This window comes from Myotis yumanensis, unplaced genomic scaffold (assembly GCF_028538775.1).
Source record: "Myotis yumanensis isolate MYYU_CA2020_CCGP unplaced genomic scaffold, mMyoYum1.0.hap1 SCAF_5, whole genome shotgun sequence".
NCBI classification, from domain to species: Eukaryota; Metazoa; Chordata; class Mammalia; order Chiroptera; family Vespertilionidae; genus Myotis; species Myotis yumanensis.
In genome coordinates, this window is record NW_027223756.1 from 100825994 (window position 1) to 100852458 (window position 26465).

General features: G+C 52.2%; 1 protein-coding gene and 1 long non-coding RNA gene across 2 annotated transcripts in view; one reads left to right on the forward strand and one right to left on the reverse strand.

Moving 5' to 3' along the window:
• Positions 1–12851, reverse strand: part of LOC139011264 (uncharacterized) — a 39000-nt gene extending 26149 nt beyond the window's left edge. Inside the window, exons 1-2 of the long non-coding RNA XR_011471589.1 lie at positions 12733–12851; positions 11695–11791 (exon numbers count right to left, since the gene is read on the reverse strand). This is a non-coding gene — a long non-coding RNA (uncharacterized lncRNA). The remainder of the gene's footprint in view (positions 1–11694; positions 11792–12732) is intronic.
• Positions 12852–13620: 769 nt separating this feature from the next.
• Positions 13621–26465, forward strand: part of WNT3A (Wnt family member 3A) — a 61188-nt gene continuing 48343 nt past the window's right edge. Inside the window, exon 1 of the mRNA XM_070416709.1 lies at positions 13621–13762. Within this exon, the coding sequence (XP_070272810.1) occupies positions 13692–13762 (71 nt within the window). The 5' untranslated portion in view covers positions 13621–13691. The remainder of the gene's footprint in view (positions 13763–26465) is intronic.

Consider the following 26465-nt stretch of genomic DNA (forward strand, 5'->3'; position numbering starts at 1 on the left):
TTCTTTGAAAGGATAAACAAGATTGATTAACCATTAGCTAGACTCATCAAGAAACTGAGAGAGATGACCCAAATAAATAAAATCAAAAAGGAAAGCGGAGAAATTACCACTGACACCACAGAAATACAATATAAGAAAATACTATGAATAACTATATGCCAACAAGCCAGACAATGTGGATGAAATGGACAAATTCTTAGAAAAATACAATCTCCCAAAACTGAATCAGGAAGAATCAGAAAACTTGATTAGCCAATAACAACTGATGAAATAGAAGCAGTCATCAAAATACTCTTAGCAAACAAAAGCCTGGGTCCGGACTGCTTCACTGGGGAGTTTTACCAAACACACACAGAAGAACTAACACCTATACACATCAAAACATTCTAGTAAATCCAGGAGGAAGGAACACTTCCAAACTCTTTTTATGGATAAGAGAATAATTAGCATTATCCTAATTCCAACACCAGAGAAAGACACTACAAGGAAAGATAATTACAGGCCAATATCCCTGATGAACATAGATACTAAAATCCTCAACAAAATATTAGCAAATCAGATCCAGCAATATATTGAAAAGATCATACACCATGACCAAGTAGGCTTTATACAAAGTATACAAGGCTGGTACAATATTCACAAATCAATAAACATGATACATCACATAAACAAACTGAAAGAGAAAATTCACATGATCATATCAATAGACAGAAAAAAACATTTGACAAAATCCAACACCCATTTCTGATGAAAACTCTCCGCAAAGGGGGAATAGAAGGTCATATCTCAGCAAAATAAAGTGTATATATGACAAATCTACAGCCAACATCATATTCAATGGGCAAAAACTAAAACCATTTCCCCTAAGAACAGAAACAAGACAGGGATGTCCGTTTTCACCACTCATTCAATATAGTCCTGGAAGTCCTAGCCATAGAAATCAGACAAGAAGAACAAATAAAAGGCATCCAAATTGGAAAGGAGGGAGTAAAACTCTCATTATTCACAGATGACATGATATCTTATCTAATAAAAGAGAAACATGCAAATTGACCATACCTCCACTATGCTCACAAGCCACGCCCACCAGCCAATCAGGAGCGAGTATGCAAATAAACCCAACCAAGATGCTGGCAGCCATGGAGCTAGAGCGAACAGGAGGCTTGGGTTGCCCCCGGCGATGGAGGAAGCCAAGCTTCCTGCCTACCCTGGCCAGACCTGGGCTCTGCTCAAGGCTACAAAGTTTCAATTATAGAAGTATCAATTATAGAAGATAAATAAATCCCAGATACCTGCTTCCAGCCGCTCTGGCCTCCACTCAAGGAGGGTCTGGGAGCCTGGGTTGCCCGGGGCCATGGCCAGCCTGCAAACAGCCATCAGTCCCTCACCCAGGCTGGCCAAGCACCCCAGTGGGGACCCCCACCCTGAAGGGGGTGTGGCCAGCCTGCAAACAGCCATCAGCCCCTCACCCAGGCTGGTCATGCCCCCCCAGCAGGGACCCTCACCCCATGGGGGCGTAGCTGGCCTGCTAACCACCACAGGCCCCTCACCCCATGCCCAAAGGGAACCCCCACCCTGATCCGGGACACCCTTCAGGTCAAACCAGCTGTCCCCCACCCATGCACCAGGCCTCTATCTATACTAATAAAAGGGTAATATGCTAATCAGACTGGGAGACCTTCCAGGAGACCTTCCAGACATTCTTCTGGACAAAGCCATGGTGGCGGGGCCGAGGTAGAGGCAGTTAGAGGCCAAGAGGGGAGGGCAGTTGTGGGTGATCAGGCTGGTGGGGGGCGGGGCCGTTGGGGGTAAGCAGACCAGGAGGGGGACCAGTTGGGGGCAAGCAGGTCATCAGTGGGGGTCAGTTGGAGGTGATCAGGACAGCGGGGGGAGGGGGCAGTTTGGAGTGTACAGGCCAGCAGGGGGGCAGTTGGGGGTGAGCAGGCCAGTGGGAAGGGAGGGTGGGGGCGAGCAGGCCAGCAGAGGGGGGGGAACTTTAGGGTGATCAGGCTAGCAGGGGGGCATTTTGGGGCAAGCAGGCCAGTGGCAGGGGGCAGTTGGGGACAAGCAGGCCAGCAGGCAGAGTGGTTAGGGGCAATCAGGCAGGCAGGCAGGCAGGTGAGCAGTTAGGAGCCAGCAGTCCCAGATTGTGAGAGGGAGTCCGACTTCCAGTTTAGGCCTGATCCCTGTAAACCGGCAGTAGGACATCCTTTGAGGGAGTCCCAGATTGGAGAGGTTGCAGGCCGGGCTGAGGAACATCCCCTCCCCCGTGCATGAATTTCATGCACCAGGCCACTAGTTGCAATAGAAAACCCTAAAGACTCCACCAAAACATTACTAGATTTAATAAATGAATTTGGCAATGTAGCAGGATACATAATAAACATCCAGATATCAATGGCATTTTTATACTCCAATAATGAATTCTCAGAAAGAGACACTAAGCAAATAATCCCATTTACCATTGCAACAAAAAAATTAAAACACTTAGGAATAGACTTAACCAAAGAGGTAAAACACTTGTACTCAGAAAACTACAGGACGTTGAAAAAAGAGATAGAGGAAGATGTAAACAAGTGGAAGAATCCTATATAATAAAAGCCTAATATGCAAATTGACCAAGGAACGACTGGTGGAACAATGGGTTGCTATGATGTGCACTAACCACCAGGGGGCAGACATTCAATGCAGGAGCTGCCCTCAGTCTGCAGGCCCCAGGCCACCCAAGGCAGGTGCCAGCGGGGGTCCCCTGATCTCCTTGCCGAAGAAGGAGGCAACCGGCTACAGCGGCAGGGGGATGGGGCCGGCGAGTGGGCGGGAGCCCCCTGATTGCCCCACTGGTCACTCGCAGATCAGCCCTGATCACTGGTGTTATAGTAATCATTATGTAACTTAATGTTATGACCTTAGAATGTAAGACTTAAAGCATGTAACCCTGTGTGGACTGTTATAGTAATTAATGTTAGATATAGGAATACTGTGTGAGACCCAAGAATGCACCCTTGTAACCTCACTAGTACTGATAAACAACCTATCTGATGGGAATGCCCAAAGCCTGTACACACCCATAGATTAGCAGACCCCGGGTGGATCCACATATGGCAGCTGCTGATAACACACACACCAACGAAAACCACGTCTACAGAGGGGTATATAATCAGACAGTCTGATCGACCTAGCAGCTCATAGCTCTCCTGTTGCCAGAGCGTGAGGACCTGTGTGTGTTCACGTCTCGGTTCCCAGCACGAAACTCTGCCCAATTAACTGTCAATCGACGAAAGAGCCAGCAGCCAACGGCGCCGTCTACCCCTGTGTGTGTGTCAGCGAGCATCACCAGGTGGATCCTTCCCAGCGTCTGAGACCCAACAGGAACTGGTAAATAAACCCCCTGTGTGCTTGCATCTAACCTGTTTGTCTGTGTGTAATTTCCTCGGCTCGGCTCAAATCTTGGTGCTGTCTCTGCGAAAGTGTCTGACCAGAAGGTATTGGCACAAGCCTCAAGTGGATGGTCCAGACCACCTGTGCATGTCCCACTTAGGAGCAGCACCTATATGGGAATCCCCCGCACCTCGATATAGGTGACGGTCCTTAAATATATAAGAAATAGAAGCTTATTTTGGACAACTGGCCAGGCCTAGGGACCCTACCTGTGCACAAATTTCATGCACCAGGCCTCCAGTATACCATGTTTATGGATTGGTAGAATTAACATCATTAAAATGTCCTTACTACCCAAAGCAATCTGAAGATTCAATGCAATCTCTATTTAAATCCCAATGGCATATTTCACAGATCTAGAACAAATATTCCAAAAATTTATATGGAACTAAAAAAGACCCCGAATAGCCTCAGCAATCTTGAGAAAGAAGAACAAAGTTGGAGGGATCACAATACCAAATATCAAGTTATACTACAAAGCCATTGTAATCAAAACAGGCTGGTACTGGCACAAGAACTGGCATATATAGCAATGAAACAGAACACAGATCTTAGAAATCAACCCAAGCCATTATGCTCTGTGGAGGGCCCCCTGTCAGGGAAGGCGCCATGGGCTTTCTTTTAAGTTCATGTTGACTGAACCCATGATGTAGGCACAGCCTTATCTTGGGGGCATATCTAACCAAGAGGTGAGAATGCCTCAGTTGGACTTTTCAAAGCCCAGGTTCCTGGGAATGGGTTTTTATTATGTAAATCCAGTCAAGGACCAGGAATGAATTCTATTCGGGCCCACCCGGAGGTGACGATTTACAAAGAAGCTACAAGAATGCACACAATCCCCTTTTATTTACCCTTAGTAAAACTTCCTGATATTTGGCTATAAATAAAAATTGCTGCCCTGGCTCTGGGCTCTGTTCATCTGTCAGAGGGCAGACGCCACACCTAGGCCCAGCTTTCCCTCTATTTCTGTCTCAGTCTCGTTCGTTTTCATTCTTCCTTAACCCTCGTCGCATTCTACTCAAGATTTCTTGAACCCCCACGTTCTCTCTTTTGGCGCTGGCCACGGGAAGAGAGAACACACCCCCATAATGCTCAATTAATATTTTACAAAGGAGTTAAGAGCATACATGGAGTCCAAACAGTCTCTTCCATAAATGGTGCTGGGATAATTGGACAGATACTTGCAAAGAAGTGAAACCAGACCACCAACTTACACCATACACAAGAATAAGTTAAAAATGGATAAAAGACTTAAATGTAAGTTGTGGAATCATAAAAATCATAGAAGAATCCATAGGCATCAAAAATCTCAGACATCTCTCATAGCAATATATTTATGGATACATCTCCTAGGGCTAAGGAAACTAAGGAGAAAATAAACAAATGGGACTACATCAAAATAAAATGTTTCTGCACAGCAAAAGAAACCATCAGCAAAATGAAAAGGGAGTCCACTGTATGGGAGAACATATTTGGCAATGATACATCTGATAAAGGTCTTTTGAAATATATTTTTATTTATTTCAGAGCGGAAGGGAGAGGGAGAGAGAGAGAAACATCAATGATGAGAGAGAATCATTGATAAGCTGCCTCCTGCATGCCCCCTTCTGGAATCAAGCCCGAATCCCGTGCATGTGCCCTTGACCAGAATTGAACCCATGACCCTTCAGTCCGCAGGCCGACACTCTATCCACTGAGTCAAACCAGCTAGGGCTGATGAAGCTTTAATACCCAAAATATATAAGGAACTCATACAACTTAACAAAAGGAAGACAAACAATCCAATTAAAAAACAGGCAAAGGACCTAAATAGACACTTCTCCAAAGTGAACATACAGATGGCCAAGAGACATATGAAAAAATGTTCAAAGTCACTGATCCTCAGAGAGATGTAAATTAAAACAACAATGAGCTATCACCTCACACCTGTCAGAATGGCTACCATCAACAAATCAACAATAAGTGCTGGTCAGGACCTGGAGAAAAGGGAATCCTAGTGCACTGCTGGTGGGTATGCTGACTGGTGCAGCCATTATGGAAAACAGTATGGAGTCTCCTCAAAAATTTAATATAAAACTGCCATTTGACCCAGTGATCCCACTTCTAGGAATATATCCTAAGAAATCCAAAACACCAATCAGAAAGAATGTATGCATCCATATGTTCCTAGCAGTACAATTCACAATGGCTAAGATCTGGAAACAGCCCAAGTGCCCATCAGTAGATGAGTGGATAAAAAAAGTTGTGGAATATTTATACAACGGAATATTTACATTATGCAGCAATAATAAGGAAGGATCTCTTGCCCTTTGAGACAGCATAGAGCAGTGGTTCTCAACCTTGGCTGCACATTAGAATCACCTGGGAATCTTTTTAAAATCCTGACTTCTGGGCCTTATCCTCCGGAAGTTCTGTTTCTTTGTTATGGGGTGGGGCCACAACATTAGTAACAAAGAAACAGAATTTCCGAAGGATGAGGCCCAGAAATCAGGATTTTAAAAAGATTCCCAGGTGATTCTAATGTGCAGCCAAGGTTGAGAACCACTGGCACAGAGGGACCTGGAGAGTATCATGCTAAGCAAAATAAGCCAGTCAGAGAAAGATAAGTATCACCTGATCTCACTCATATGTAGACTCTAATGAACAAAATAAACTGATGAACAAAATAGATCTCCAAAGACATAGAAGCATGGAACAGACTGATGAATCTCAGAGGGAATGGGGTGGAGAGGGGGTCAAGAAGACATTAAACAGGGAATTTATATGCACATATTCATAACTCATGGACACAGACAATAGTGCAGAGCAGATCTGGGACAGGGATGGGATGGGGGAGAGAGGGTCAATGGGGGGAAAAGAGGACATCTGTAATTCTTTCAACAATAAAGAAAATTTTTTAAAATAATAATAAAGTAAAAGGGGATTTATTATAATCTATATGCCAAAATAAACGGGACTACATCAAATTAACAAGTCAACAACCTCTACAAAATGAACAAATTCCTTGAAAGATATAAATATAAAAGCTCACTCAACAAAAATAAATAAGCAAAATAGCTCTAAATCTATTGAATAAATTGAATATATAGTTATAAAACTTCTTGTAGAAACTTTTCTTCCTAAGAAAACTTTAGGCCCAGAAGGCTACATTGGTGAATTATACCAAACATTCAGGAAATAAATAATAATTCTTTACAAATTCTTCTAAAAAATTAAAGAGTTGGGAACATCTGAGTAATCCATGAGGCCAGAATTACCCTGATGCCAAAATCAGACAAAAATATTATTAAAAAAGAAAATACCAGACCAATATTCCTGTGAACAAATAGTTTTAACTAAGTTTATCATATCCAATTCAACAATATATAAAGAAGACAGTACATCATAACCAAGAGGGATTTATCCCAGAATGTAAGGTTTGCTATTTGATCATCAATTAATATAATTCAATATATTAACTGACTAAATAATAAAAACTATAATTGTCTCAATAGATGCAGAAAAATCACTTTACAAATTCTGACAAAAACTCTCATCAAACTAGAAATACAGGGGAATTTCTTCAACCTGAGAGAGGGCTTATATGGAGAGCCTACCACTGGTAACATGCTTAAATGGAACACTGCATGCCTGTCCCCAAATATCAAGGACAAAGCAAGGATATCCACTCTTGTCCTGGAGCTTCTAGCCAATGCAATAAAGCAAGAAAAAGAAATGAAAGGTATCCAGAATTGAAAGATACAAAACTGTCACAATTGTCTATGTAGTAAATCCTATAGAATCTATAGGGGTGGAGAACTACTAGAACTAACAAATGAGTTTGGGAAGGCTATAAGATCAATATACTAAAACCAATGATATTTTTACATTCTAACAGCAAATGATGGAACTTGAAATTGAAAGAAAAATACCATTTGAAATAGCACTTCACTTCCAGACTAAGAGGAAGAAGCTGGTCTAGGGGCAGATGGAAGATTTAAGAGAGAGAGGGATGGTCGCTGAGCCTGGAGAGAATGAAAACAAATGCTTTGCTAAACTTTCTGGACCAGCATGGCTGATGGCATATTCATCCTCTGAGACAGGAGAGATGGAGGCTCCACTGCAGGTTATAATGGGGAAGCTGATGACCTCAATTTCCCTCAATGACATGAGAGAGGAGGGAGTCTACTGGAATTACAGAAGGAAGTGAAAGAAGTTGCTGGAGGGGCACCAGATTGGGCTGTGGAGATGTGGGGAGATGGGGTTGCTTGGGTAGGGAAGTCTTGTAAGCAGGTAGAAAAGCATGTCACCGACCAAGGGGTTGATGACCTTAGAGAAAACACATCATCAAGTGACATTTGGTGCCAGAGAGCAGCAAAAGAGGAAGGGAGTGGCCAGTGGAGACCTGGACAGCCTTAGGCCTCTGCCCCACCCTGCTTACATCCTTCCAGGATCAGGCTCCACCTGTCCTGGCTCCCAGAGCCCAACATAGAGATGTGGGGAAGTAACACCCCAGCCTCCCACAACCTGTGGAGATGGAGAGCAACAGACATATGTGTCTCCCACCATCACTGAGGAAGGCTCCAAAGGTGACACTTTGGGGTGTGGTATACTAAAGGAGAGAGAAGTCAGACCGTTAGCCAGGGTGACAGGGCAGTGAGAAGGATACCGCCAGGGAGCCACCTAACCCTCTGAACACTGGCCTCATGAATCTCACTCTCAACCCCTCTGGTCCTCAGCACCCATTCATGCCCTGAGGATGGTAACAGTGTGTCTCAAGTGATCTCAGGATCAAGTGAATTACCCAACACGAGTAAAGCAGACCCTCTGGGACTGTGGTCATCCTGTTACCAGGAAGAGAGGCCTCAGGAAGGTCAAGAGCTAAGGAGCGACTGAAGCTCCCTCCACCCATAGCAGAGCCCAGGTGGGCACTGCCTATAGGTTAGGGACCTCAATGTGGCCCCAGTGTCTTGTCCACTCTGCTGCCTCATTCCACAAGGTAGCAATGTTGACCCAAGAGTGGATCTTCCACAGGTGACCACTCAAACTAATGGCCCCATCTGGCCATCACAGCAAAACAGCACATTAGACAGAAGGCTAACACCTGCATTTTATAGATGAGTAAGGCCACAGAGCCAAGATTGCAAGGCCCCCTGGAAGCTGAGCCTTAGAAAACTAATCTACAGTCCTAACCACTGTGATTAGAGTCCAGGATTCCAGAACTCCATGATGCTAATTTTTATCCTCAAATTCTGTTTTCTTCTACTGCTAATAGCTCTGAGAATCATAGATGCAGAGGTCTTATGGCTGCACCTTCTGGAGCAGGGAATGGGAGATCATGCAACAGAAAGCCACTTGAGCTAGGGTTGCACGCTGGGGATGCACACAGGAGTCTTGTTCCGGGGGTGCCATGGATGACAGCCTCCCACGTGACATCCAGAGGCACAGGCTAACGTGGAGGGTTTCTGGAGGGTGGGGTCCAGAAGCAGAGGTCTCACCCATTAACTCCTCAGTCTCTGCCACTCACTCAGAGCCTACTTTCTCATACAAGGAGGAGCTGACCTAAGAATCCAGTCATTGTCACAGGGTCTAGTCAGAGCATCCTATCAAAATCAAAATGGAGCTCCCAGGGGTAGTTAGAAATGGTGACTGCAAGAGGGGCATTTGCTGTGGGATATCTTGAGACAGGTGGACTAGTTCTCAGGAATGGAAAGGACCTCACTCTCTATCCACCAGGCAGCTCAGAAAGACGAGTGCACACGCCCCCACCGCACCCTTACATCCTGACCCTGGCTTTTCATGGCCTCATAAACTTCAAGTCCCACCTCTGGTATTCAGATTGTGGGAAACACCTAATCCACAGAGACTGAGACCCCATCCTGCCTCACTTCCCTCTGGGGATGTGAAGAACCTCTGCCCACTTGGAAACAGATGCTTCTGGGGTTCCAAGTGAGATCAGGGACCACAGTACTGGGCAGAGCCCAGAACCCAGAGCATGTGTTGTCACTGTCTCAAAGGGCTTGGAGAAGTCATCTGATCCAACAGCCTGCCCTTAAAAGGAAAACCTTCTGGAGAGCCAAAAAAATTGACCAGGGCTAGAAAGGAGAGGCTCTTAAAACACAATATGCCCACAAACTAAGAAAAAAGGATATAGGACAATGGAAAGATCCAGAAACACACAACCAGATTAGATGTGCAGCAGGGGTCTCCAAGAAGTGCATCTGAGATCAGGGGAGAGATGGGGAGGCAGAGCAGCTGAAATGGACCATGCATCTGGGGGCCACTCCCAGCTACTTGTGTTAGAGCCATGGTTTCCAAACTATGTGCCAAGGCACCCTGGGCCATTGCAGCAAATTCCTAGGGCACTGCACACTCACAGGAGGCACAGCAATATTGTCATCTGCAGGAAAGACACCTACTGGCTCTAGGGAGCTGTATTTTAGCTGGGATGGGCCATATTCCTTTGGAAGTTATCACATCTCTGTGAAGCTGGCTTTCTGGCTGATGCTGTGATTTAAAAAAAAAACATGTACCAATGAAAATCCACAAGGAACAGAAAATAAGGTTTTCTTGCCGACTGCGCGGGCACAGCTTCCCATTGGTAACTGCAGTTATGTGAGAATGAAATAAAAACAGTATTCTTTTAACTTATGTAATTTTTTTTAAAAAAGAACTACTCATTATTATGGTTTTTGGACCTAATGACTTGCTAAACAAAACTGTCAGGTATGGCCCAGCCAGTGTTGCTCAGTGGTTGTTGACCTACAAACCAGGAGATCACAGATTGATTTCTGGTCAGGGCACATGCCTGGGTTGCGGGCTCAATTCCCAGGGTGGGGTGTACAGGAGGCAGCTGATCAATGATTGTCTCTCATCATTGATGTTTCTATCTCCCTCTCCCTTTCTCTCTCTAAAATCAATAAAAAGATATATTTTTTAAAAAACTGTCAGGTATGTCTTTTGGCCTGGGGCACTCTGAAAAGATGACTGAGCATGGACAGAAAGCCTGAACCCTCTGCTGGGAGTGCAAGGACCTCACCCCTGAGGAGCAGGTGCCCCAGAGTCAGTCTCTCTCTCTCTCTCTCTCTCTCTCTCTCTCTCACACACACACACACACACAGTAGGTGAGGAAAGCTTCCAGAAGGGGCAGGAAGAACACCCCTGCTTCTGATCTGAGACTCCCATCCTGTCTGCACTTGGTCCCTCTGAGGGCATAGCTATGGGCTTCCCACCTCCAGCCCCTGGTGGCCCACATCCTTTCCTGCCTCTCCAACTTCTTTATGGGAAAGAAGGAAGTTAAGGATTAGGCAATTAGTGTCTGAAAGCCTGGCGTCCCCCTCCCCAATACAAGAAATACCACTACAAAATTCCACCTGATACCTGCCATGAAGGATTTCAACACCACCACAGATAGGGAGCTCAACACCTCAGATAGCAAATTGCCCTCCCATCTGGCCTGCCCCCACACCAGGTCCTCACCATCCCTGACCCCAGCAGGGGCCACCCAGAGGTCCTGGGACCAAACCTTCTTTCCCCTCAGGCCTATCTGGAAAGAAAGCAGCTCCCATGGGCCTCTTCCAGTCTACAGTGGTGCAAAAACAGGATCTTTCCTCAGGAGTCATCCACAAAGGGGAGATGGGATGTTGTGGGATCAGACCTGTGGCCCTGGGTAGGTCAGGGAAACTCCCTCAGGATGACAGCAGAGGGCGCTGCCAGGAAGGACTTCCCTTCAGCAGCTTAATTGAAAGGGAAGCTTAGTTGAGAGGGAAGTGGCCAGGGCCAGGCAAGCAGGGGCACAAGCAGACATGTGTGTGGGGGGGGGGGGGAAGCATGTCTCTCTCTTCCAGTCAGGGTACAGAATTTCCAGCTGAAAGTAAGGGAGTGGGAAAGAACCTCACCACCCAACTGTAGTGGAAACTTCCCTTTCCTGCACCTGTGTTCCTCTCCACATCGACCCCGGGATGGCCTCGCCCCATGCTCCTGGGCTTGCAGGAAACAGACTCAAGGGCTTCGACGGCTCCTAGAAAATGGGGTGATGGAAGAGCTTCCCTGGCTGATGCTCTCTGGAAGGCTTGCTATGATGCGTGTCTTCAGGTAACTCTCCAGAACAGGGAGGCTTCACCTGGGAGTGGCAGCGTTCACCTTTCACTCTTTCTTCCCTCCCCACCACCTAGCACCACAGATGACAAGGCCCAGGAAAGAGGAGAGCAGCAGGGGGAGCCTAGAGGGCCCAAGCAGGTGAGGGGCAGGATGGAGGACTGAAGAGGCAAGACCTACCTGCTCCATCCCGGTGGGATGGCCACCCCTGTGTATGGATCCACCCCTGTGTCTGGGGGTTCCTCGTCGAAGCTCTAATCCCAGGCAGGCCGAGCACCTGGGGAGGCAGGGGTAGGAGCTGCAGTGTGGCTCCCACCCCACCCCCACAGCCCAAGTCCCCAGTAATTTGATAATTGGGCGGAGTTTTCTCTGAGAGAGAGTGGAAGTCCGGAGGACAATCTAGCTCCCTCCTGCCCACCCATCTCATTCCAGAATCCCTTCTCCTTCCCTCAGTGGGTGGAGGGCATTTGTTGACTCAGTGAAGGGGTGTAGGGAGGAGCATGCATAGACAAAACTGGATCCCAAAGCTGGTGAAGGGAAAAGAGCTTTCCTGGAAATACAAAGACTTTGCTCCACATGGGGAAAGGGCTCCTGATGCAAGTCACCAGGTGCCACGGGGCCGGCATCCACAGGCCCCAGGGCTCCCTTTGCAGATGAGCAGGCAGCATGCTGGGGGTGGAACCTGCCTCTGGGTCTCCAGCCCGTACTAAATCTCAAGGGACATCGAGCCACCCCTGAACTGGGGCCTCTCTGTGGGAACCCTCTATGGGGCCGACACATTCTGCAGACCACACTGTACAGTGTAACAACTCAGAGGCTGACTGAGCAGTGGTCATAGGAAAAGCGGCATCATGGCAGAGCCCCCGCTTAGGATTTCTAGGCTCAGTTCTACTCCCCTTCCCCCAGACCCCAAACAATGACACGAATTCCCGCTCTGCTCTCCTCACAGCATAATTGAAACCGACCAGTCTCCCATGGGCGCAAGCATCTCACCTGTTATTATCATGTGCACCAGGGAAAACTGGAGTGAGGGGTGACCTCTTCCCTCTCCTCCCCAAATAATAGCTCTTGTTTCTCCCTGGGCTACGGATGAATATGCAGACAGCCACACTATGGACTGCAAGCTGGAGAGCTAGAGAGCCACTCCGTGAGATCTTGGATAAGTCACTGTCCCTTTCTGGTCTCCCCCTCCCCCGTCAGCAGAACCATAAGGCTTACCTCCGTTGTCAGAAATCCCTTCTGGGCCCTGTCAGACCCGGTGATCCGAGGTCCCAGAGCTCAGGGCACAGCTGCTGCGCTGCGCGCGCCACCTCAAAATACCAGGAGATTCCGCGTTCTGTTTCCTGGTGGGGTGTGGGAAGAAAGTGGGGGCGTCACCACCTGTTTCTCAATCTTAACCTTCAGGTACGTGGTTGCACCCTGGACGCCCACTCAGCCGCTGTCCCCAGGGCCGCCGTTCCCAGCCCAGCCCAGCCCATCTCCGTCGGCTGAGCTGCTCGGGCAGCCTGGATCCCAGCGGACTAGCAAGGCGCGGCTTGTAGGGCCGGCCTCGGAAGAACTGGCAAAGAGATGGATGGAAGGGAGCGGCAGCCCGGCCACAAGGGGCAAGGGACAGAGCGCGAGACACAGCAGAAGCAGGAGCGAAAACAGCACAGCGCGTCTCACGGTGAGCGCAGGGCGCGCAGGGCTCCAAACGCCAGGCGCGGCCCGGGAGCTCAAAGAGGATGATTGCCGACCACGCCGTCCAGGTGGGTCGGCAGGCGGTAGTTCCCTCCCTATCATCCCTCCCACCCCCCGCTTCTGACAGCAATTCCTGAACATTGGGTGCATCCAGCGCACCCTGCGCATCCCGCGGCCGCGGGAGGGGCCAGCGCCTTCGTAGCGCCAGTTCCCAGAGCCCCGCCCGCCCCCAGCCCGGCCCTCCCTGCCCCGCCCCGGCCAGGGCCCCGGCGGGCGCCCCCCGCGGCGCTGCCCCGCCCCCGCCGTCCCGCGCTGCCTTGGGCCGGGGCCCGCCGCCCCGCCGCCGGCCCACCTGGCGCAGCGCCGCCCTCGGAGCCCGCACACCCGCGAGCAACCGCGCACCCCGCACACCCTGTGGCAGCAAGAAGACCCAGCGCCGCCGCCCGCCAGCTTCCAGGGCCCCGGCCCGCCTGGCGCCCGCGCTCTGCCTCCCCGCGATGGCCCCGCTTGGGTACTTCTTATTCCTCTACAGCGTGAAGCAGGCGTTGGGCAGCTACCCGATCTGGTGGTGAGTGAGCCTTCCTCGCGTTCGCCGCGGCCTCTGTGCGCCCCCAGCCGCCATCCCCTCGGGCAGGGCCCGCAGTGGCCCGGAGCCCACGCCCTACCCCTTCGATTCCGCGGGCCGTGGGCACCCGGTGGTTTCCCTTGGCGGCCTCTTTTGACCTGTTCGGGCCAGGGCTGGGATGCGGGTGGCGGAGCTTCCGGGGACATTGATCTCCGGGCCAAGAGGGGCCCCGGCGAGAGACGAGGCGAACAGTGGGCTGGAGAGGGGCGGGAAAAGGGTCCTCACAGATGTCACGAACGTCTGGGCAGCCTGAGTCCAAACGAAGCGGGGAGGGCGAGCTGGGAGAGAGAAATCCGCCAGAGATTTTTCTTAAGGACCGTGTCTTACTCACACACACACACACACACACACACACACACACACACCTTAAAACAAAGTCGTTGAGACAAGACCGAACAGCTCGGGGCAGCGCAGTTACGTAAAGACAGCAGTGGGGACTGGCCAGGAGCGGCAGGCGCAGTGGGGCCAGTGCCAGGCTCTCCGTGCCTCCCTCCGCTTTCCCGGCGACAGTGTCCCGAGGGGCCCTGTCTGTGAGCCGTTGGCCTGGACTCCCATAGCCAGAAGGAGTTGCCGAGAGGTGCAGAGGGAGTGAGCATCGAGTTTGAGGTTTCCTGAGGGAGAGGCCCTGGAACCCACCTCGGAGAAGGCTAGGGCGCTCTGTCCTCTGCCCCAGACCAGGCACATCCCTGTAAGACCAACCTAAAGCTGGTCATGGGAGTGCAGACAAACTGCGGGAAGGATCCCGAGAGTTTACAGCACAAATGCGGGGAGGCGGGTCAGGGTGACTCTCCCTCCTGGCATCTGATGAGGCAGGACCCTCACAGTCAGGGTCACCCCAAGCCCCCTGTGGGGAAAGCGGGCGCCGAGGGGCCGGGCGCGCCATTGGAAGAGACTCAGAGTTGGAGAGAAGCCTCCCCACACACTTGCGCGCTCTGCACACACCCTCCCAGGAACCCTTTCCGACGGCTTGCCTGGAATTATAATAATTACGCCGAGGGGAAGGGGGAGACCCAGCGAGCCCAAGTACATCTAATCCGATAATAATTTTTCTCTTCGAGATTGTTCAAGAGCGGGGGCGCCCGGGGTGGGAGCTGCGGTCCAGGCGCAGCCAGGCGGGCGGAGCGGAAGGGTGGATGGGGCGGGGCCGGGGGCCGGGAACTGGCGGTAGAGTGGCAGGGACGCGCCTCGGAGACCCTGGTGCGTCCCGCACCCGCGTGTCACCTGCAGCTTCGGTGCCCCCAGAGCGCGGGCTGCGCCGAGCGTGCCTCGGACGCGGGGACACTGACGCTTGCGCCACCAGCCGTGGGGGAAGCCAGGGAGCGCGTCCAGAGGGCCCGCGGCCGCCAGCTCCCTCGCTGGCTTCTAATTAGAACCGCCGCTGCATTCCTGGGCGCAGGAGGAAGCGCCTTCACCCTCGCGCTGCTCTCGTAAAGAAGGGCCCTGTCACCAGCCTCACGCACTGAGAGCTTTGTCCTGTTGGGCCCGCGGGACCGTAGCCTTGCCCCCCACAACACACGTGTGTCACTCCTTTCACCTGAGCCATGTGTGTTCTGTCTAAATGGACCCTAACCTGGTCTTCTCCAGATCAACTCAGGGGGTCCTCTCCCCAGGAGCTACCACTAGGCACCCATCCAAGCAAGAGTGCAGGGCAGCCTGTGGCCCCAGAGGGTAGAGGTGTCATGGAACCCCACTTTGTTTGCACACTCAGTGATTCTCTATTTCCTGAGAAAAAGTGAATCTGGTGGACACAACCTCAGGGCTCCTGGGGACCACCGATTTCCCCTCCTCCTCTCTGCTCCCAGGCCAGCTGGTTACCGGAGGGGTGCTGTCTCCCCACAGGGCACACAAGCAGAACAGAGAAGGGCTCATGGAAAGATGGGGGTTACAGCAGGAAAAGCCTCTATCTTCAGCCCCACCTGTCCCAAGGTCCCACAGGTGGCTCCTCTCTTCTCCTGCCCACCGCCCACAAGGGGGCCTGAGGGACCCTCCCTTTATAACTTCTCACCTTCACGCCCAGCCTCCCTAATTGGCTGTTCTGTTTCACCCTTCCTGCCCCAAAGGAAGTTACTATCCCATTCCTTCTCCCCACCCCAGCAGCTCACATATAAAAGTGAAAGTGATGGGGACTTCCTCACCTGAGAAATAGCCAGGAAACAGCCCAAGTCAGGAGTAATTAGGCTTTTGAAGTTGGTGTGGCTCTTGGTGGGAGGGTGGAGGAAGAGGAGGAGGGAAAGGAGCAGCAGCAGCCTGTGGGGACCTGAAGGGCACAGGCTCCTCGGGACCATCTCAGAGTGTTGTTCAATGCCTGAGGCCCAAGGTCCAAAGGTGAAATGGTTCTAAGAGCTTCGGAGCCCTGCAGGAGCATGTGCTCCTGTGTAACAGGTGAAGGTGGGAGCCCAGAGAAGGGAGGGGTCTGGGCACCTGACACCCTTGGCTAGTGCTCCCTCCCCGCACCAGGCTGCATTCCTAAAGAGTCAGAGTTAAGTGGAGGCCTCCTGGGAACACAGAGCCCTGTAGAGAGCGCCCCCCTCCCGTGGGCAAGGTGATCCCTGTTGTGCTTTGGGCGCCTTCCTTCCACTTCCCACCCCCCAGTAGCATAGCCAGGGCCCTGGAGACCATCTGCTGCCTCCATCCTCACCCTCCTGCCCTCCAGGCCAATCCCACACCTTACTTCTCAGAGCTACTGCCCTGATTTCACCTGCACAGGCAGCCTGCCCCCCATTCCCTGTAGGAACCCCCTTCCAGCTGCCTGGCCCCTCACTAGCCCCTGCTGGACTGCAGGCTCCCCGGCACAGAGGCCATGCCTTGGAGCAGATGTCCCCCCAGCTAAGCAGTGCAGTGAGGCTGAGTACAGCCTGCTCCCACTCTTCGGCCAGCACAGAGGCTGGGATGTGCTCCCTGCCTCTCCCTCCTCTCCAGTCTCTCATCTTCCTCCCCAGACCCCGCTAGGCCCTGCCACACCTGGGCATGTAGGCACCAGCCAAGAGCATGTGTCCAGCCCTCCTGCTCCTTCTAGCCCCCAAAAAAGGCCATCACCTGCCCTCACCTTCTGAAACCTCCTCTGTGGTGGCCCTCCCTCATACTGGCCCCACAGGCTCCTCTCATTCTGAGGGTGAGACAGGCCTCCCTCAGTGGGCCCACTGTTTATGGGGTGAATGTGCGTGTTGAGTTCAGGAGCAGGTGAAGGAGAGTTGTAGAGGCATTGCCCAGGACCCTCAGCCTCACAGCATGGGCAAAGAGGAGGAGAAGGAGGGGGAGGAGAGGAGGAGAAGGGCTGAGCAAGACTCAGCTTCTTAGACAGGCAGGGCCAAGTGGGCAAGATTCCGGACCTGCCCTGCCTCTGTGAGCTGCATCCAATGTGCCTTCCCAGGGTGGCCCTGCCCCCTGTCTCTCTCCAATCCTCTCTCTCTCTCTCTCTCTCTCTCTCTCTCTCTCTTTCTCTCTCTCCCCACCTCTATCGGTCTCTGCACCCCTGAGGCTGGTGATGGTCGTAGCTAGCTTATAAAACTAGAGAAATCCCGCGCCAGCTGACACCCCCAGAGTTGCAGGACCCTGGGGCACTAGGAACAGTGTTCTGCACAGAACCACAAACAGACATCCTTGTCCTGAGGGACAATGTCAGAAATGGCCACAGATAGAATCTATATGGTCAGAACACTGGCTCATACAACTACCAAGTCTGCTCTCCCTCATCTTGACCCCTCACAAACACACTGACATCTGACCCTCTGACTTAGCCACCCAAACACTCAGGCCTCTATCTGGGGTCTGGGTGTGGCAGCTCTTCCCAGATGGGCTGCCCTCCATTTTGCTGGGCTTGTTATCAATTTTTATGAAGTGGTTTTCTGTTTTATTTGCATAAACTTGCTAGAATCCTTTGTGTCAGGAGAACAGGATGGATACATATAGGAGGAGCAGTCTCAGAGAGGCTGCAAATTATACTCTTCATGGTGAGTACCCTGTGCAAGTCTCCAGCCTCAGGGTGGGAAGTACCTGGTCCTGCCCTGCAGGTGTGGCCAGGACAGAAAGCAGGGCCGGGATGGACGCTTATATGGAGAGTGTAGTCCACAGGTTGTCCATGAAGAAACAAGAACAGAAATTAAAAATACGTGGGTGGGGCCCTAGCTGGTTTGGCTCAGTGGAGAGAGCGTCAGCCTATGGACTGAAAGGTCCCGAGTTCAATTCCGGTCAAGGGCACATGCCTGGGTTGTGGGCTCGATCCCCAATAGGGGGCATGCAGGAGGCATCCAATCAATGATTCTCTCTCATCATTGATGTTTCTTCCTCTCCCTTCCTCTCTCTCTAAAAATCAATAAAAATATTTTTAAAAATATGTGTGTGGGGCCGCCGGTGTGGCTCAGTGGTTGAACATCTGCACCCATGAACCAGGAGGTCACAGTTTGAATCCCCTCAGGGCACATGCCCAGGTTTCAGGCTCAATCCCCAGTAGGGGGCATGCAGGAAGCAGCTGATGATCATTGAGATTTCTATCTCTCTCCTTTTCCCTTCCTTTCTCTGAAATCAATAAAAACATATTTTTTTTAAAAAAACAAACAAAAAATGTGCATGGGTCCTGGCAGTGCCTGCACTGCCACATTTTTAGGTATTTTATAATGGATTAGGAGTTTAAAAAGAAAACTCAAAATGCAAGCTGTTCTCTAGCGAGTTTGAAAAGCATCTGTCCGCCTGAGTCCGGAGTCCCCTGCAGTAGGCAGCCCAAAGGACAGACGCCCTTTTGCTTCACCACCCAGTACTGCATTTGGATTTTTGAACCAAATGTGAGGCCTTGTATTTGCCCTATTTAAGGGTGGTTGGAGGACTAAGAAGTGTTTGGAGCCCACACTGCTGTGTGGGGTCTGAGAGGTGGGGGCCAGAAGCTGCTGGGGGCCAGGAGGTGGGTTTTGGCTCTGAGTAGGAAAGGCTCCCTGAATCTGAGAGCAGTCCCGGTGCTGGTGCGTGGGAGGTGGTGGGCTGCCCATCCTGGAGGCATGGAAAGGGACAGCCTGCTGCCGCGTGGGCCCATGGACACCTGGTGTTCACCACTGCAGCTGACAGCCCTCCTGGTCATTTCCCTAAACTCCACCAGTGCAGTCTGCAGTTTGAGTAGCTTGTTTGTTCAACAGCTGGTGTCAGACGTGCACTACACTGAGCGGGTCTTGCAGAGAAGCCCCGGCACAAACAGCAGAGACAGCCTGCCTGGCGCACCCACGCTGGGTTGGACATGAGCTGACTGGGTCTCGGGTTGTGGGGAAAGAGACCACAGTCGGGCTGCCTGCGCCCAGTTCAATCTTCCTCTCTTTGTGAAATTGTCACAGGACTGTCCCTGCATCACCGCTGTGAAATCCCATGAGGGGATTCATTCTTCCTCCCTTTGCACCCTTTACCCCTGAAATTGCTGGTAAGATTTTGTTGAATGAACAAATGAGTGAATGAACCAGTAGAATCTTTCCCATGAAAAACAAGCCATACGAGGTGGCCTGAGCTGAGGGACATGAGGACATAGCTGAATGTTTTTACAGCACCCTCTGAGTTCCCCATTCTGGGGCCGGGTGCCCATGACTCATTGGGGAGCGCTACCTCGATCTCCCTCCAAGCCTCCACAGGTGACACCCTGGAGGTGTTTAATGCTTTGGCGCTTTCACATTCCTTCCCAGACAAAAACGTGCCGCCGCTGCCGCCCAGGGAAGCGGGCAAATGCTTGGCCGCAGGCACTCGAGCTTCTGCCCACCTGCTGGGACTTGCTCAAAGTATGTGTCAGTAATGCTTTCTGGCCTGGTGGGTCGGGAGTGCTGGGAGGGCTACAGGCAGGGTCATGCACTGGGCAGGGAGGGGTGGGTCCTGGGACCCCTCTGCCATTGGCCCTCCCCAAAAAGAACGTGCTCAAGCTCCGAGGGCAGGGTCTTCCGAGTGGAAGAGAGAGAGAGAGGAGGCATGCTGCCTTCCCTGGGGTCCCCTTGGTGTGTAGAACCTGGAGGTTCTCCCTCAGGCAGGTCTGCACCCATGGGGGAGCCTCAGTTCCTGTGGCTCTTGAACAGTTCCACCCAGAGGAGCAGAGCCCGTCCATCAAGCCAGGCAGCCGTCAACCCTCAGGGCAACCAGCCCACACTTGGGGCCTCAGATCTCAGGACAGGACCGTCTTCCTCCTGTGGAAAGGCTCTGATCTTAGAAGACAGCAATTCCGACAGGACAGCTGCTCTGGAGGCCTCGTGTGTCATCAAAAAGGAGACCCCTGGACAAAACAGGACCCTTCTTACCAGAGACCTCACAGGGTGGACAGCAGAGGCCACTGGACCTCCTTGTTCTCCTGGGACCTAGGCAGAGCTCAGTGCCTACTCTGTGCCTGCTCTGTGCCCTCAAAGGACAAGAGAAGACATGGCTTTGCCCTCTGGGAGAGGCACCTCATGGCCCAGACATGGGAGGACGTGCAGAAAGGTGGCGAGCCTCACTGGGACAAGAAAGCAGACAGCAGGGCTGGGGCACAGGGTGCTTCCTGGAAGAGGTGGCCTAATGATGTGGGGTTGAATGTGCCCTAGGGACGCCAAGGTATAAGGACCCACATCCCCACTGCTCACCTCCCTCTGGGAGCCTCAGATAGAACGTGGCCCACATCCTGCCCTGAAGGCCCAGCGGAGGCCCCACCTACAGAGCTCGCAAAATGCTCACCTGAGATCCTGCCCCCCATCCAGATCCGCCTGGACAGTGCACAGGGCCAGCCTCTTTGACTGGGAATTTATGCCTCTGCCCAGCCTCTTCTGTCCTCTGGCCCCACCACAAAATCATGGTAAAGTCCACACGGTGAAGGCCATCAGCCAGACTAGGTTCTGGACAGCCTGCCCCCCTGCATGTCACAGCCAGTGCCGCCTCTATTCCAAGTAAGACCGTCTGGCAAGGCGCCCGGCCTCTGCAGTGTCGTCTTCAACAGGAGTGAGCGAGGAAGGAGGGAGGAAAACCACCAGTGCTAGCGCGGCCGTGGCTCACGTGGCCCCAGTCATAAGTGGAACCAAGCCTAGGGGCCACTTTGCACGTGCTGTGTTCTGGGCTGAAGGTGACACCCCCACCTTGGAAAAAAGACAAGTTTGCCATCTCACCGACTTAATACTGCGGGTTCTTTTCATTTCACTCACACATTTTTCCTGGTTGTAAAAACTGCACGGAGCAGTTTGTGTTCTGCATTTCAAGGCTTGCCTTGTCCGTTGAGCATTTTTGGAATCTCTGGGTGATGGTGAGAGCAGTTACTCAGGTCTGTGGTGTGGATGTGCTATGTCTGACTGTGGGCCCTTTCTGCTGTGTGGACACTCCTGCAGGGAGGGTCTCTCCGGAGCTGGGATCCAGGGTAAAGGCTCAGAACTCGGGGGGCGGGAGGAGGAAGAGTGACACATCTGGGGGTGCATTCAGTGTAGGACACTGATTTTGAGAGGCTTGTGGGACATCGGGGTGTGATGTCCAGCTGGGCAGCTAAAATTCTGCTAATGTGGGCCCCTCCTGGGATGCCATCCTGCACCTCAGGGTTGGCAGAGGAAGGGAAATGCAAGGGTGAATCACGTGGCAGGAGCAGGTAGAGGAAATGCATGAAGCGAAAGCAGGTGGCCTTCAGTCCTATCCCCAGGATGGGCAGGCCCTCATGTCCCTGTTGTTCCAAGGACCACAATCCCAGGGACCATCAGGGCAGGGCTGGCCAACCCCCAAAGTGGCCATCGGCTGAAACATCCTTTTGTAGCAAAGGCCATGAGGAGGAGGAAATACATGGTACCCCTGAGGTAGGGTCAAGACCTTGCTGTGACCTGGATTAAAAAAGGGGTAATAGATTTCAGGGTTCTACCGCCAGTGCTCACCTGGACACTGTCATTTCTCCTGTGAGTGACCCCAATTTGCATTTTTGTGCAGTGCATAAGGGGCTCAGGGGAGACTGGAGGATCAACCTGCCGCCCAGGCTCTAGGTGAGAGCTCAGCGTGGGCTCCGGGGTTGACTGAGGCCCCTCCCAAGAGCCCCTCTCATTACTGCTGGACAGAGACTTCAGTTTGTCTCCTCAGGCTGGGGAGCAGGCTGTCACTTCCCCTCAGGCATCGCCCTTCCCATGACATGGCTTCGGAACATTCACCACTGGCTCCGCCTCCTCCTGTTGGTGCCTCTGAAGGGACACGTGGGCCTGGCCCTGGTCACCTGCTCATCTCTGGTTCTGGGTCACTGGGCTGAATGGGCGCCTCGTGGAGATGGATGGGGCTGTAGGGGGTAAGGGGTCATGTCCTGTCCCACTCCTGACCGGGATCAGATGCTGCCTTCCTGGGTCTGACTGAACCCACATTCTCAAAGGTGGCATTGGACATCCCCAGAAGCCTTGGGGTCCAGAAGCAGAAACCAGAGGGAAACCCTGGCTGCCAGACCCAAGGGTTTGGACTTGAAGAGACCTCTCAAGGGGTCTCCTTGCCAACAGGGGGGCGTTGCAACCCCAGACTCAGAGCTGGACACACCCTCAGTTACCCAGAATCAGAACCCCTGTCCCAGGGCAAGTTTCTGACTCAGCAGGTTCAGGGAACTGAGTTTCTAACAGGTCCTGTGCTGGGCATGCTGTCAAGTCAGGGTCCCCCTGGGAGGACCCAGCTCTCACCCAGCCACCTGGTGTGTCAGATGGGGAAACCAAAGCACAAAAGGTTCCCTAGCTGCAGGCAAAGTCAACCAGCCAGGGGACAGGCAGGGGCCACCACACGGGTTCCCCCTTGATGACAGTTCCATGATGGAAATGGGCCACATGAGTGTAGTGATGGCTGGTGGGTTTTGTTTACTAATATGATGTTCACCATACTGATTGTCTGGACTACATGTCCATGTCCTCCAAATCCACATGTTGAAGCTCTGACCCCCAATGTGATGTTAGGAGATAGGATCACTGTCCTTAGAGAAGAGGAACTCCTTCTCTCTGCCAGATGAGGACATAGTGAGAAGGCAGCTATCTGTTGGCCAGTGTCTTCCTCTGAGCCATGGCCTCCCGGTACAGAGGGTCCTGGGAACCACCTCCACAGTTTGTGCAGATTGAAGCGAGTCACATAGTGAGCCGGGCTGAGGTGACAGTGACAGGGCAGGTGGGCCAAGTAAGGGGTTGGGCAGTGGCTAACTGCAGGCAGAGGCCCAAGCAATGCCAGAGGTTTGGAAGGAAGCAATAACCACCCTCTGAGAGAGAAGGGCACCGGGCTGCGGGGAGAGGTAGTGCTGACTGAGGTGAGGAGCTGGAAGAGCTATCTATCTAAAGATCTTGGTGACTGGCTGGTGAAAGCGGCACTGGCATGGACCTTCAAGCTGCACAAGGAAGGCCTATCAGCCCATGAGGTTCTGTCTCAAGATCTGAGAGAGAAGCGCCCTGTGAGCGAGGAGGAGTCAGGGTACACCAGTCTGTACTGTATAACAGGTGACCAGACTCAGTGCTTCAGGCGGCACCCATTCATTAGTTCAGGTCAGAAGCTGGGTAGTTTGTCTGGGTTTCTTGCTCAGGGTCTCATGACGCCAAAATCAAAGTGGCCAGTCTGGGAAGAACATGCTCCCAACCTCATCTAGCCGTCAAACTCAGGCCCTTGTGGTGAGGGGACCCAGTCTCCACGTACTGGCAGCTGTCGGTCTGGTGGTTTGTAGCTCCTCGGGCAGTGATGGCGAGCCTTTTGAGCTTGGCGTGTCAGCATTTTGAAAAACCCTAACTTAACTCTGGTGCCGTGTCACATATAGAAATTTTTTGATATTTGCAGCCATAGTAAAACAAAGACTTATATTTTTGATATTTATTTTATATATTTAAAAGCCATTTAACAAAGAAAACTCAACCAAAAAAATGAGTTCGCATGTCACCTCTGACACACGTGTCATAGGTTCGCCATCACTGTCCTAGGGGCCACTTTCTGGCCCCTCCATCTCGGAGCCTCAGCAGCTCCAGAGGGCGCTGACTTCACCCCCAGCTGGCTGTTGTGCTGTGAAAACAACTCGAGGTGGGCCCTGATTGACATCCACTCTCCACCACAGGTCCTGCCGATACAGCTATTGTAATCTGCTGTCTATCACAGTCAGGGCAGCAGGGTGGGGGCTCTTGGGGCCACAGTAGAGTCTGGGCTCAGTGGGTGGTGAGGCAGGGGGAGCCATGCCCTGCCTTCCCACAGCACGCAACCCCCCACAAACACTCGGAGTAGCCTCAGTGCCAGCCCCTGGGACAGGAGATGGCATCTCTATTTGCACCCACCAAGGACCGCAGTTGGGCTCACCTTCAACTATGAACACGGTGGCAAACTGCAGCACTGTTGGCAGTTTCTGAGCTAAATTCACCAGGAGAAAGCAGACACTTTCATCTCAGATGATGGTGGGGCCAGAGAGTACAGAATGCACTGGCACTCTCAGCCCAGGCGTCGGCTCAACAAAGAGACATGCTCGCTCCCGAATCACAGCCTTGTGCTGCGGCTGCAGTCAGTCTGCTGCTTCCTCATAACTGTGTCTTCTCTTGATTCAAGATGAATTCTACCACCCATTCCCATGCTGTGTCCACTTCCCCTCATGCTCACATCTTGTATAAGGGGCACGTTTGTCAGGTGGAGAGCCCGTCCTGTGCAGTGCCACTAGCCACACATGGCCGACTTCACCAGTCTCTGTGGATGTTTTTTTCCTGCCCCATCCCATTCTGTGCTGCCTCTAGTCCGTAGGAGAGGCCAGTACATGGTAGTCCCAGGAGACTGAGCCCCATCAGCCACTGCTGCAGGTGGAGGCTCTTCCCCACCTTCCCATCCAGCCCTCAGCCCAGCCCAGAGCCTCCCACTTCCGCCTGGAAGTGTGTGGGGGGAGGGAGTTATAGACTCTGGTTTCCAAGTATTGATTGCCTAGGGCAGTGGTCAGCAAACTCATTAGTCAACAGAGCCAAATATCAACAGTACAACGATTGAAATTTCTTTTGAGAGCCAAATTTTTTAAACTTAAACTATATAGGTAGGTACATTGTTATTTACTTAATTAGGGTACTCCTAAGGCTTAGGAAGAGCCACACTCAAGGGGCCAAAGAGCCACATGTGGCTCGAGAGCCGCAGTTTGCCGACCACGGGCCTAGGGACATCTACTTTCTCCTCGGTGAGAAATCTGGGTCCTGGATGTGTGCAGTGTGGATGCTTTCCCAGCTTTATTGAGATTCAGGTGACACATAGCATTGTGTGAGGTTCAGGTGTACAGTGCTAAGATTTAATAATGTAGATGTTGTGAAATGATACGCTCACATAAGGTTAGTGAACGTATTTGGATTTTTTATATGATTTTTTAATGGTTCAATTTATCCTTTAAGACCTAGCCAACATTTGGTGGCCCAATTAGCCCTCTTGGCCCTCTCCTGCCCTCCTCCTGCTCAACATCCCCTGCCCTTGTAGAAAGGGACATTCCCAACCCGCCCCCCCCACCCCCCCCCCACCCCCTCTATCCTCTGCTCTCAGTCTTCCTCAGACAGGGTCTGCATCGCCCAGATCCCCTTAGTCACCTGGTTCTTGAGCAGAAAAACCTTCCTGGAAGTAATTCAAGAAATTAAAGGGGTGGGAGAGGGATCCTGCTGGGGTTGGTGGAGGCTGGAGCAGCTGGAGCGGCATCTGGGCTGGCGGCCATTGGCATCCTGGCCTCACTCAGGGAGGTGACGAGCCCGGGCCTGCCCAAAGGAGAGCCCGGGGGAGGCAGGTGGGAGCTGATTTAGCACCCCCAGAAATGAACTGGGGAGAGGCTATTAACTTGAGAGACCCTCTCTGCTTCCCCTAGAGCAGAGTCCTGGGGTGTGAAGGAAGCAGGGTGGGTCCAATCTTTCTGCCCTGGCCTTGGCTTGCAGGCAAGAAGGAAGATGGGAAGGGCCGAGGTGGTGCAGGCTCTGTGGGAGGTGTGGGAGCTGTGGGGTTCTGGGGTGAGTGCCTTGCCCCTCCTGTACCCCCACACAGAATAATCCTGGCCTCACATCTGGCAGGGGCCAGCACCTTGAGACTGGCAGACAGAGAGATGGAGTCATCTTGTCTTTCTGTCTGAGACTCTAAGTCAACATCGACATGAATTTTCCTTCTAGTGAGAGATGGGCTTCCCGACAGGAGGCCTGTGGAAGCTGCTGAAGAAGCCAGAGCCACCGTGGCTCCTCTCCCCACCTGGCTTCCTGATGGACAATCAGCCAGCCACACGGTTCCCGGGGCCTCTACACCTGCATCCCGCCATCACTGCAGAGGGTGTCACCCCCACCCCTGGTGCTGTGGTTTTAGGTCAATCCCACTAGTGCCCAGTGAGGGTGGGCATGCAGCCTGGTGGATGTGCCACAAAGAGGATTCTGGTCCCTAGTCCTTGGTGTGGAGCCCCCAGCACCTGCTTCTTACCAGGTGGGGTCAGAAGTGGGGACACCAAGCTTCAGAAACAGATGCAAATCTCAGTCTGGGGCAGGAAGAGCCATTCACACACAGAGTCTACACAGGCTGCAGAGTCCCTGGGGCCGGGACAAGGCATCTGGTGGGTGAGTGTCATAAAAACTGACTGAGTGGACTGGACAGGAAGTAGAGGTTGCGAGGAGAACCAGGGCTCTGGGCACTGCACATTCTCTTTATGGTTCTCTGTTTCCAAGTGGCCAAGAGAGGCAGGGGGTGTGCAGGTTAGCTACAGACTGTCTCCCACCACTGC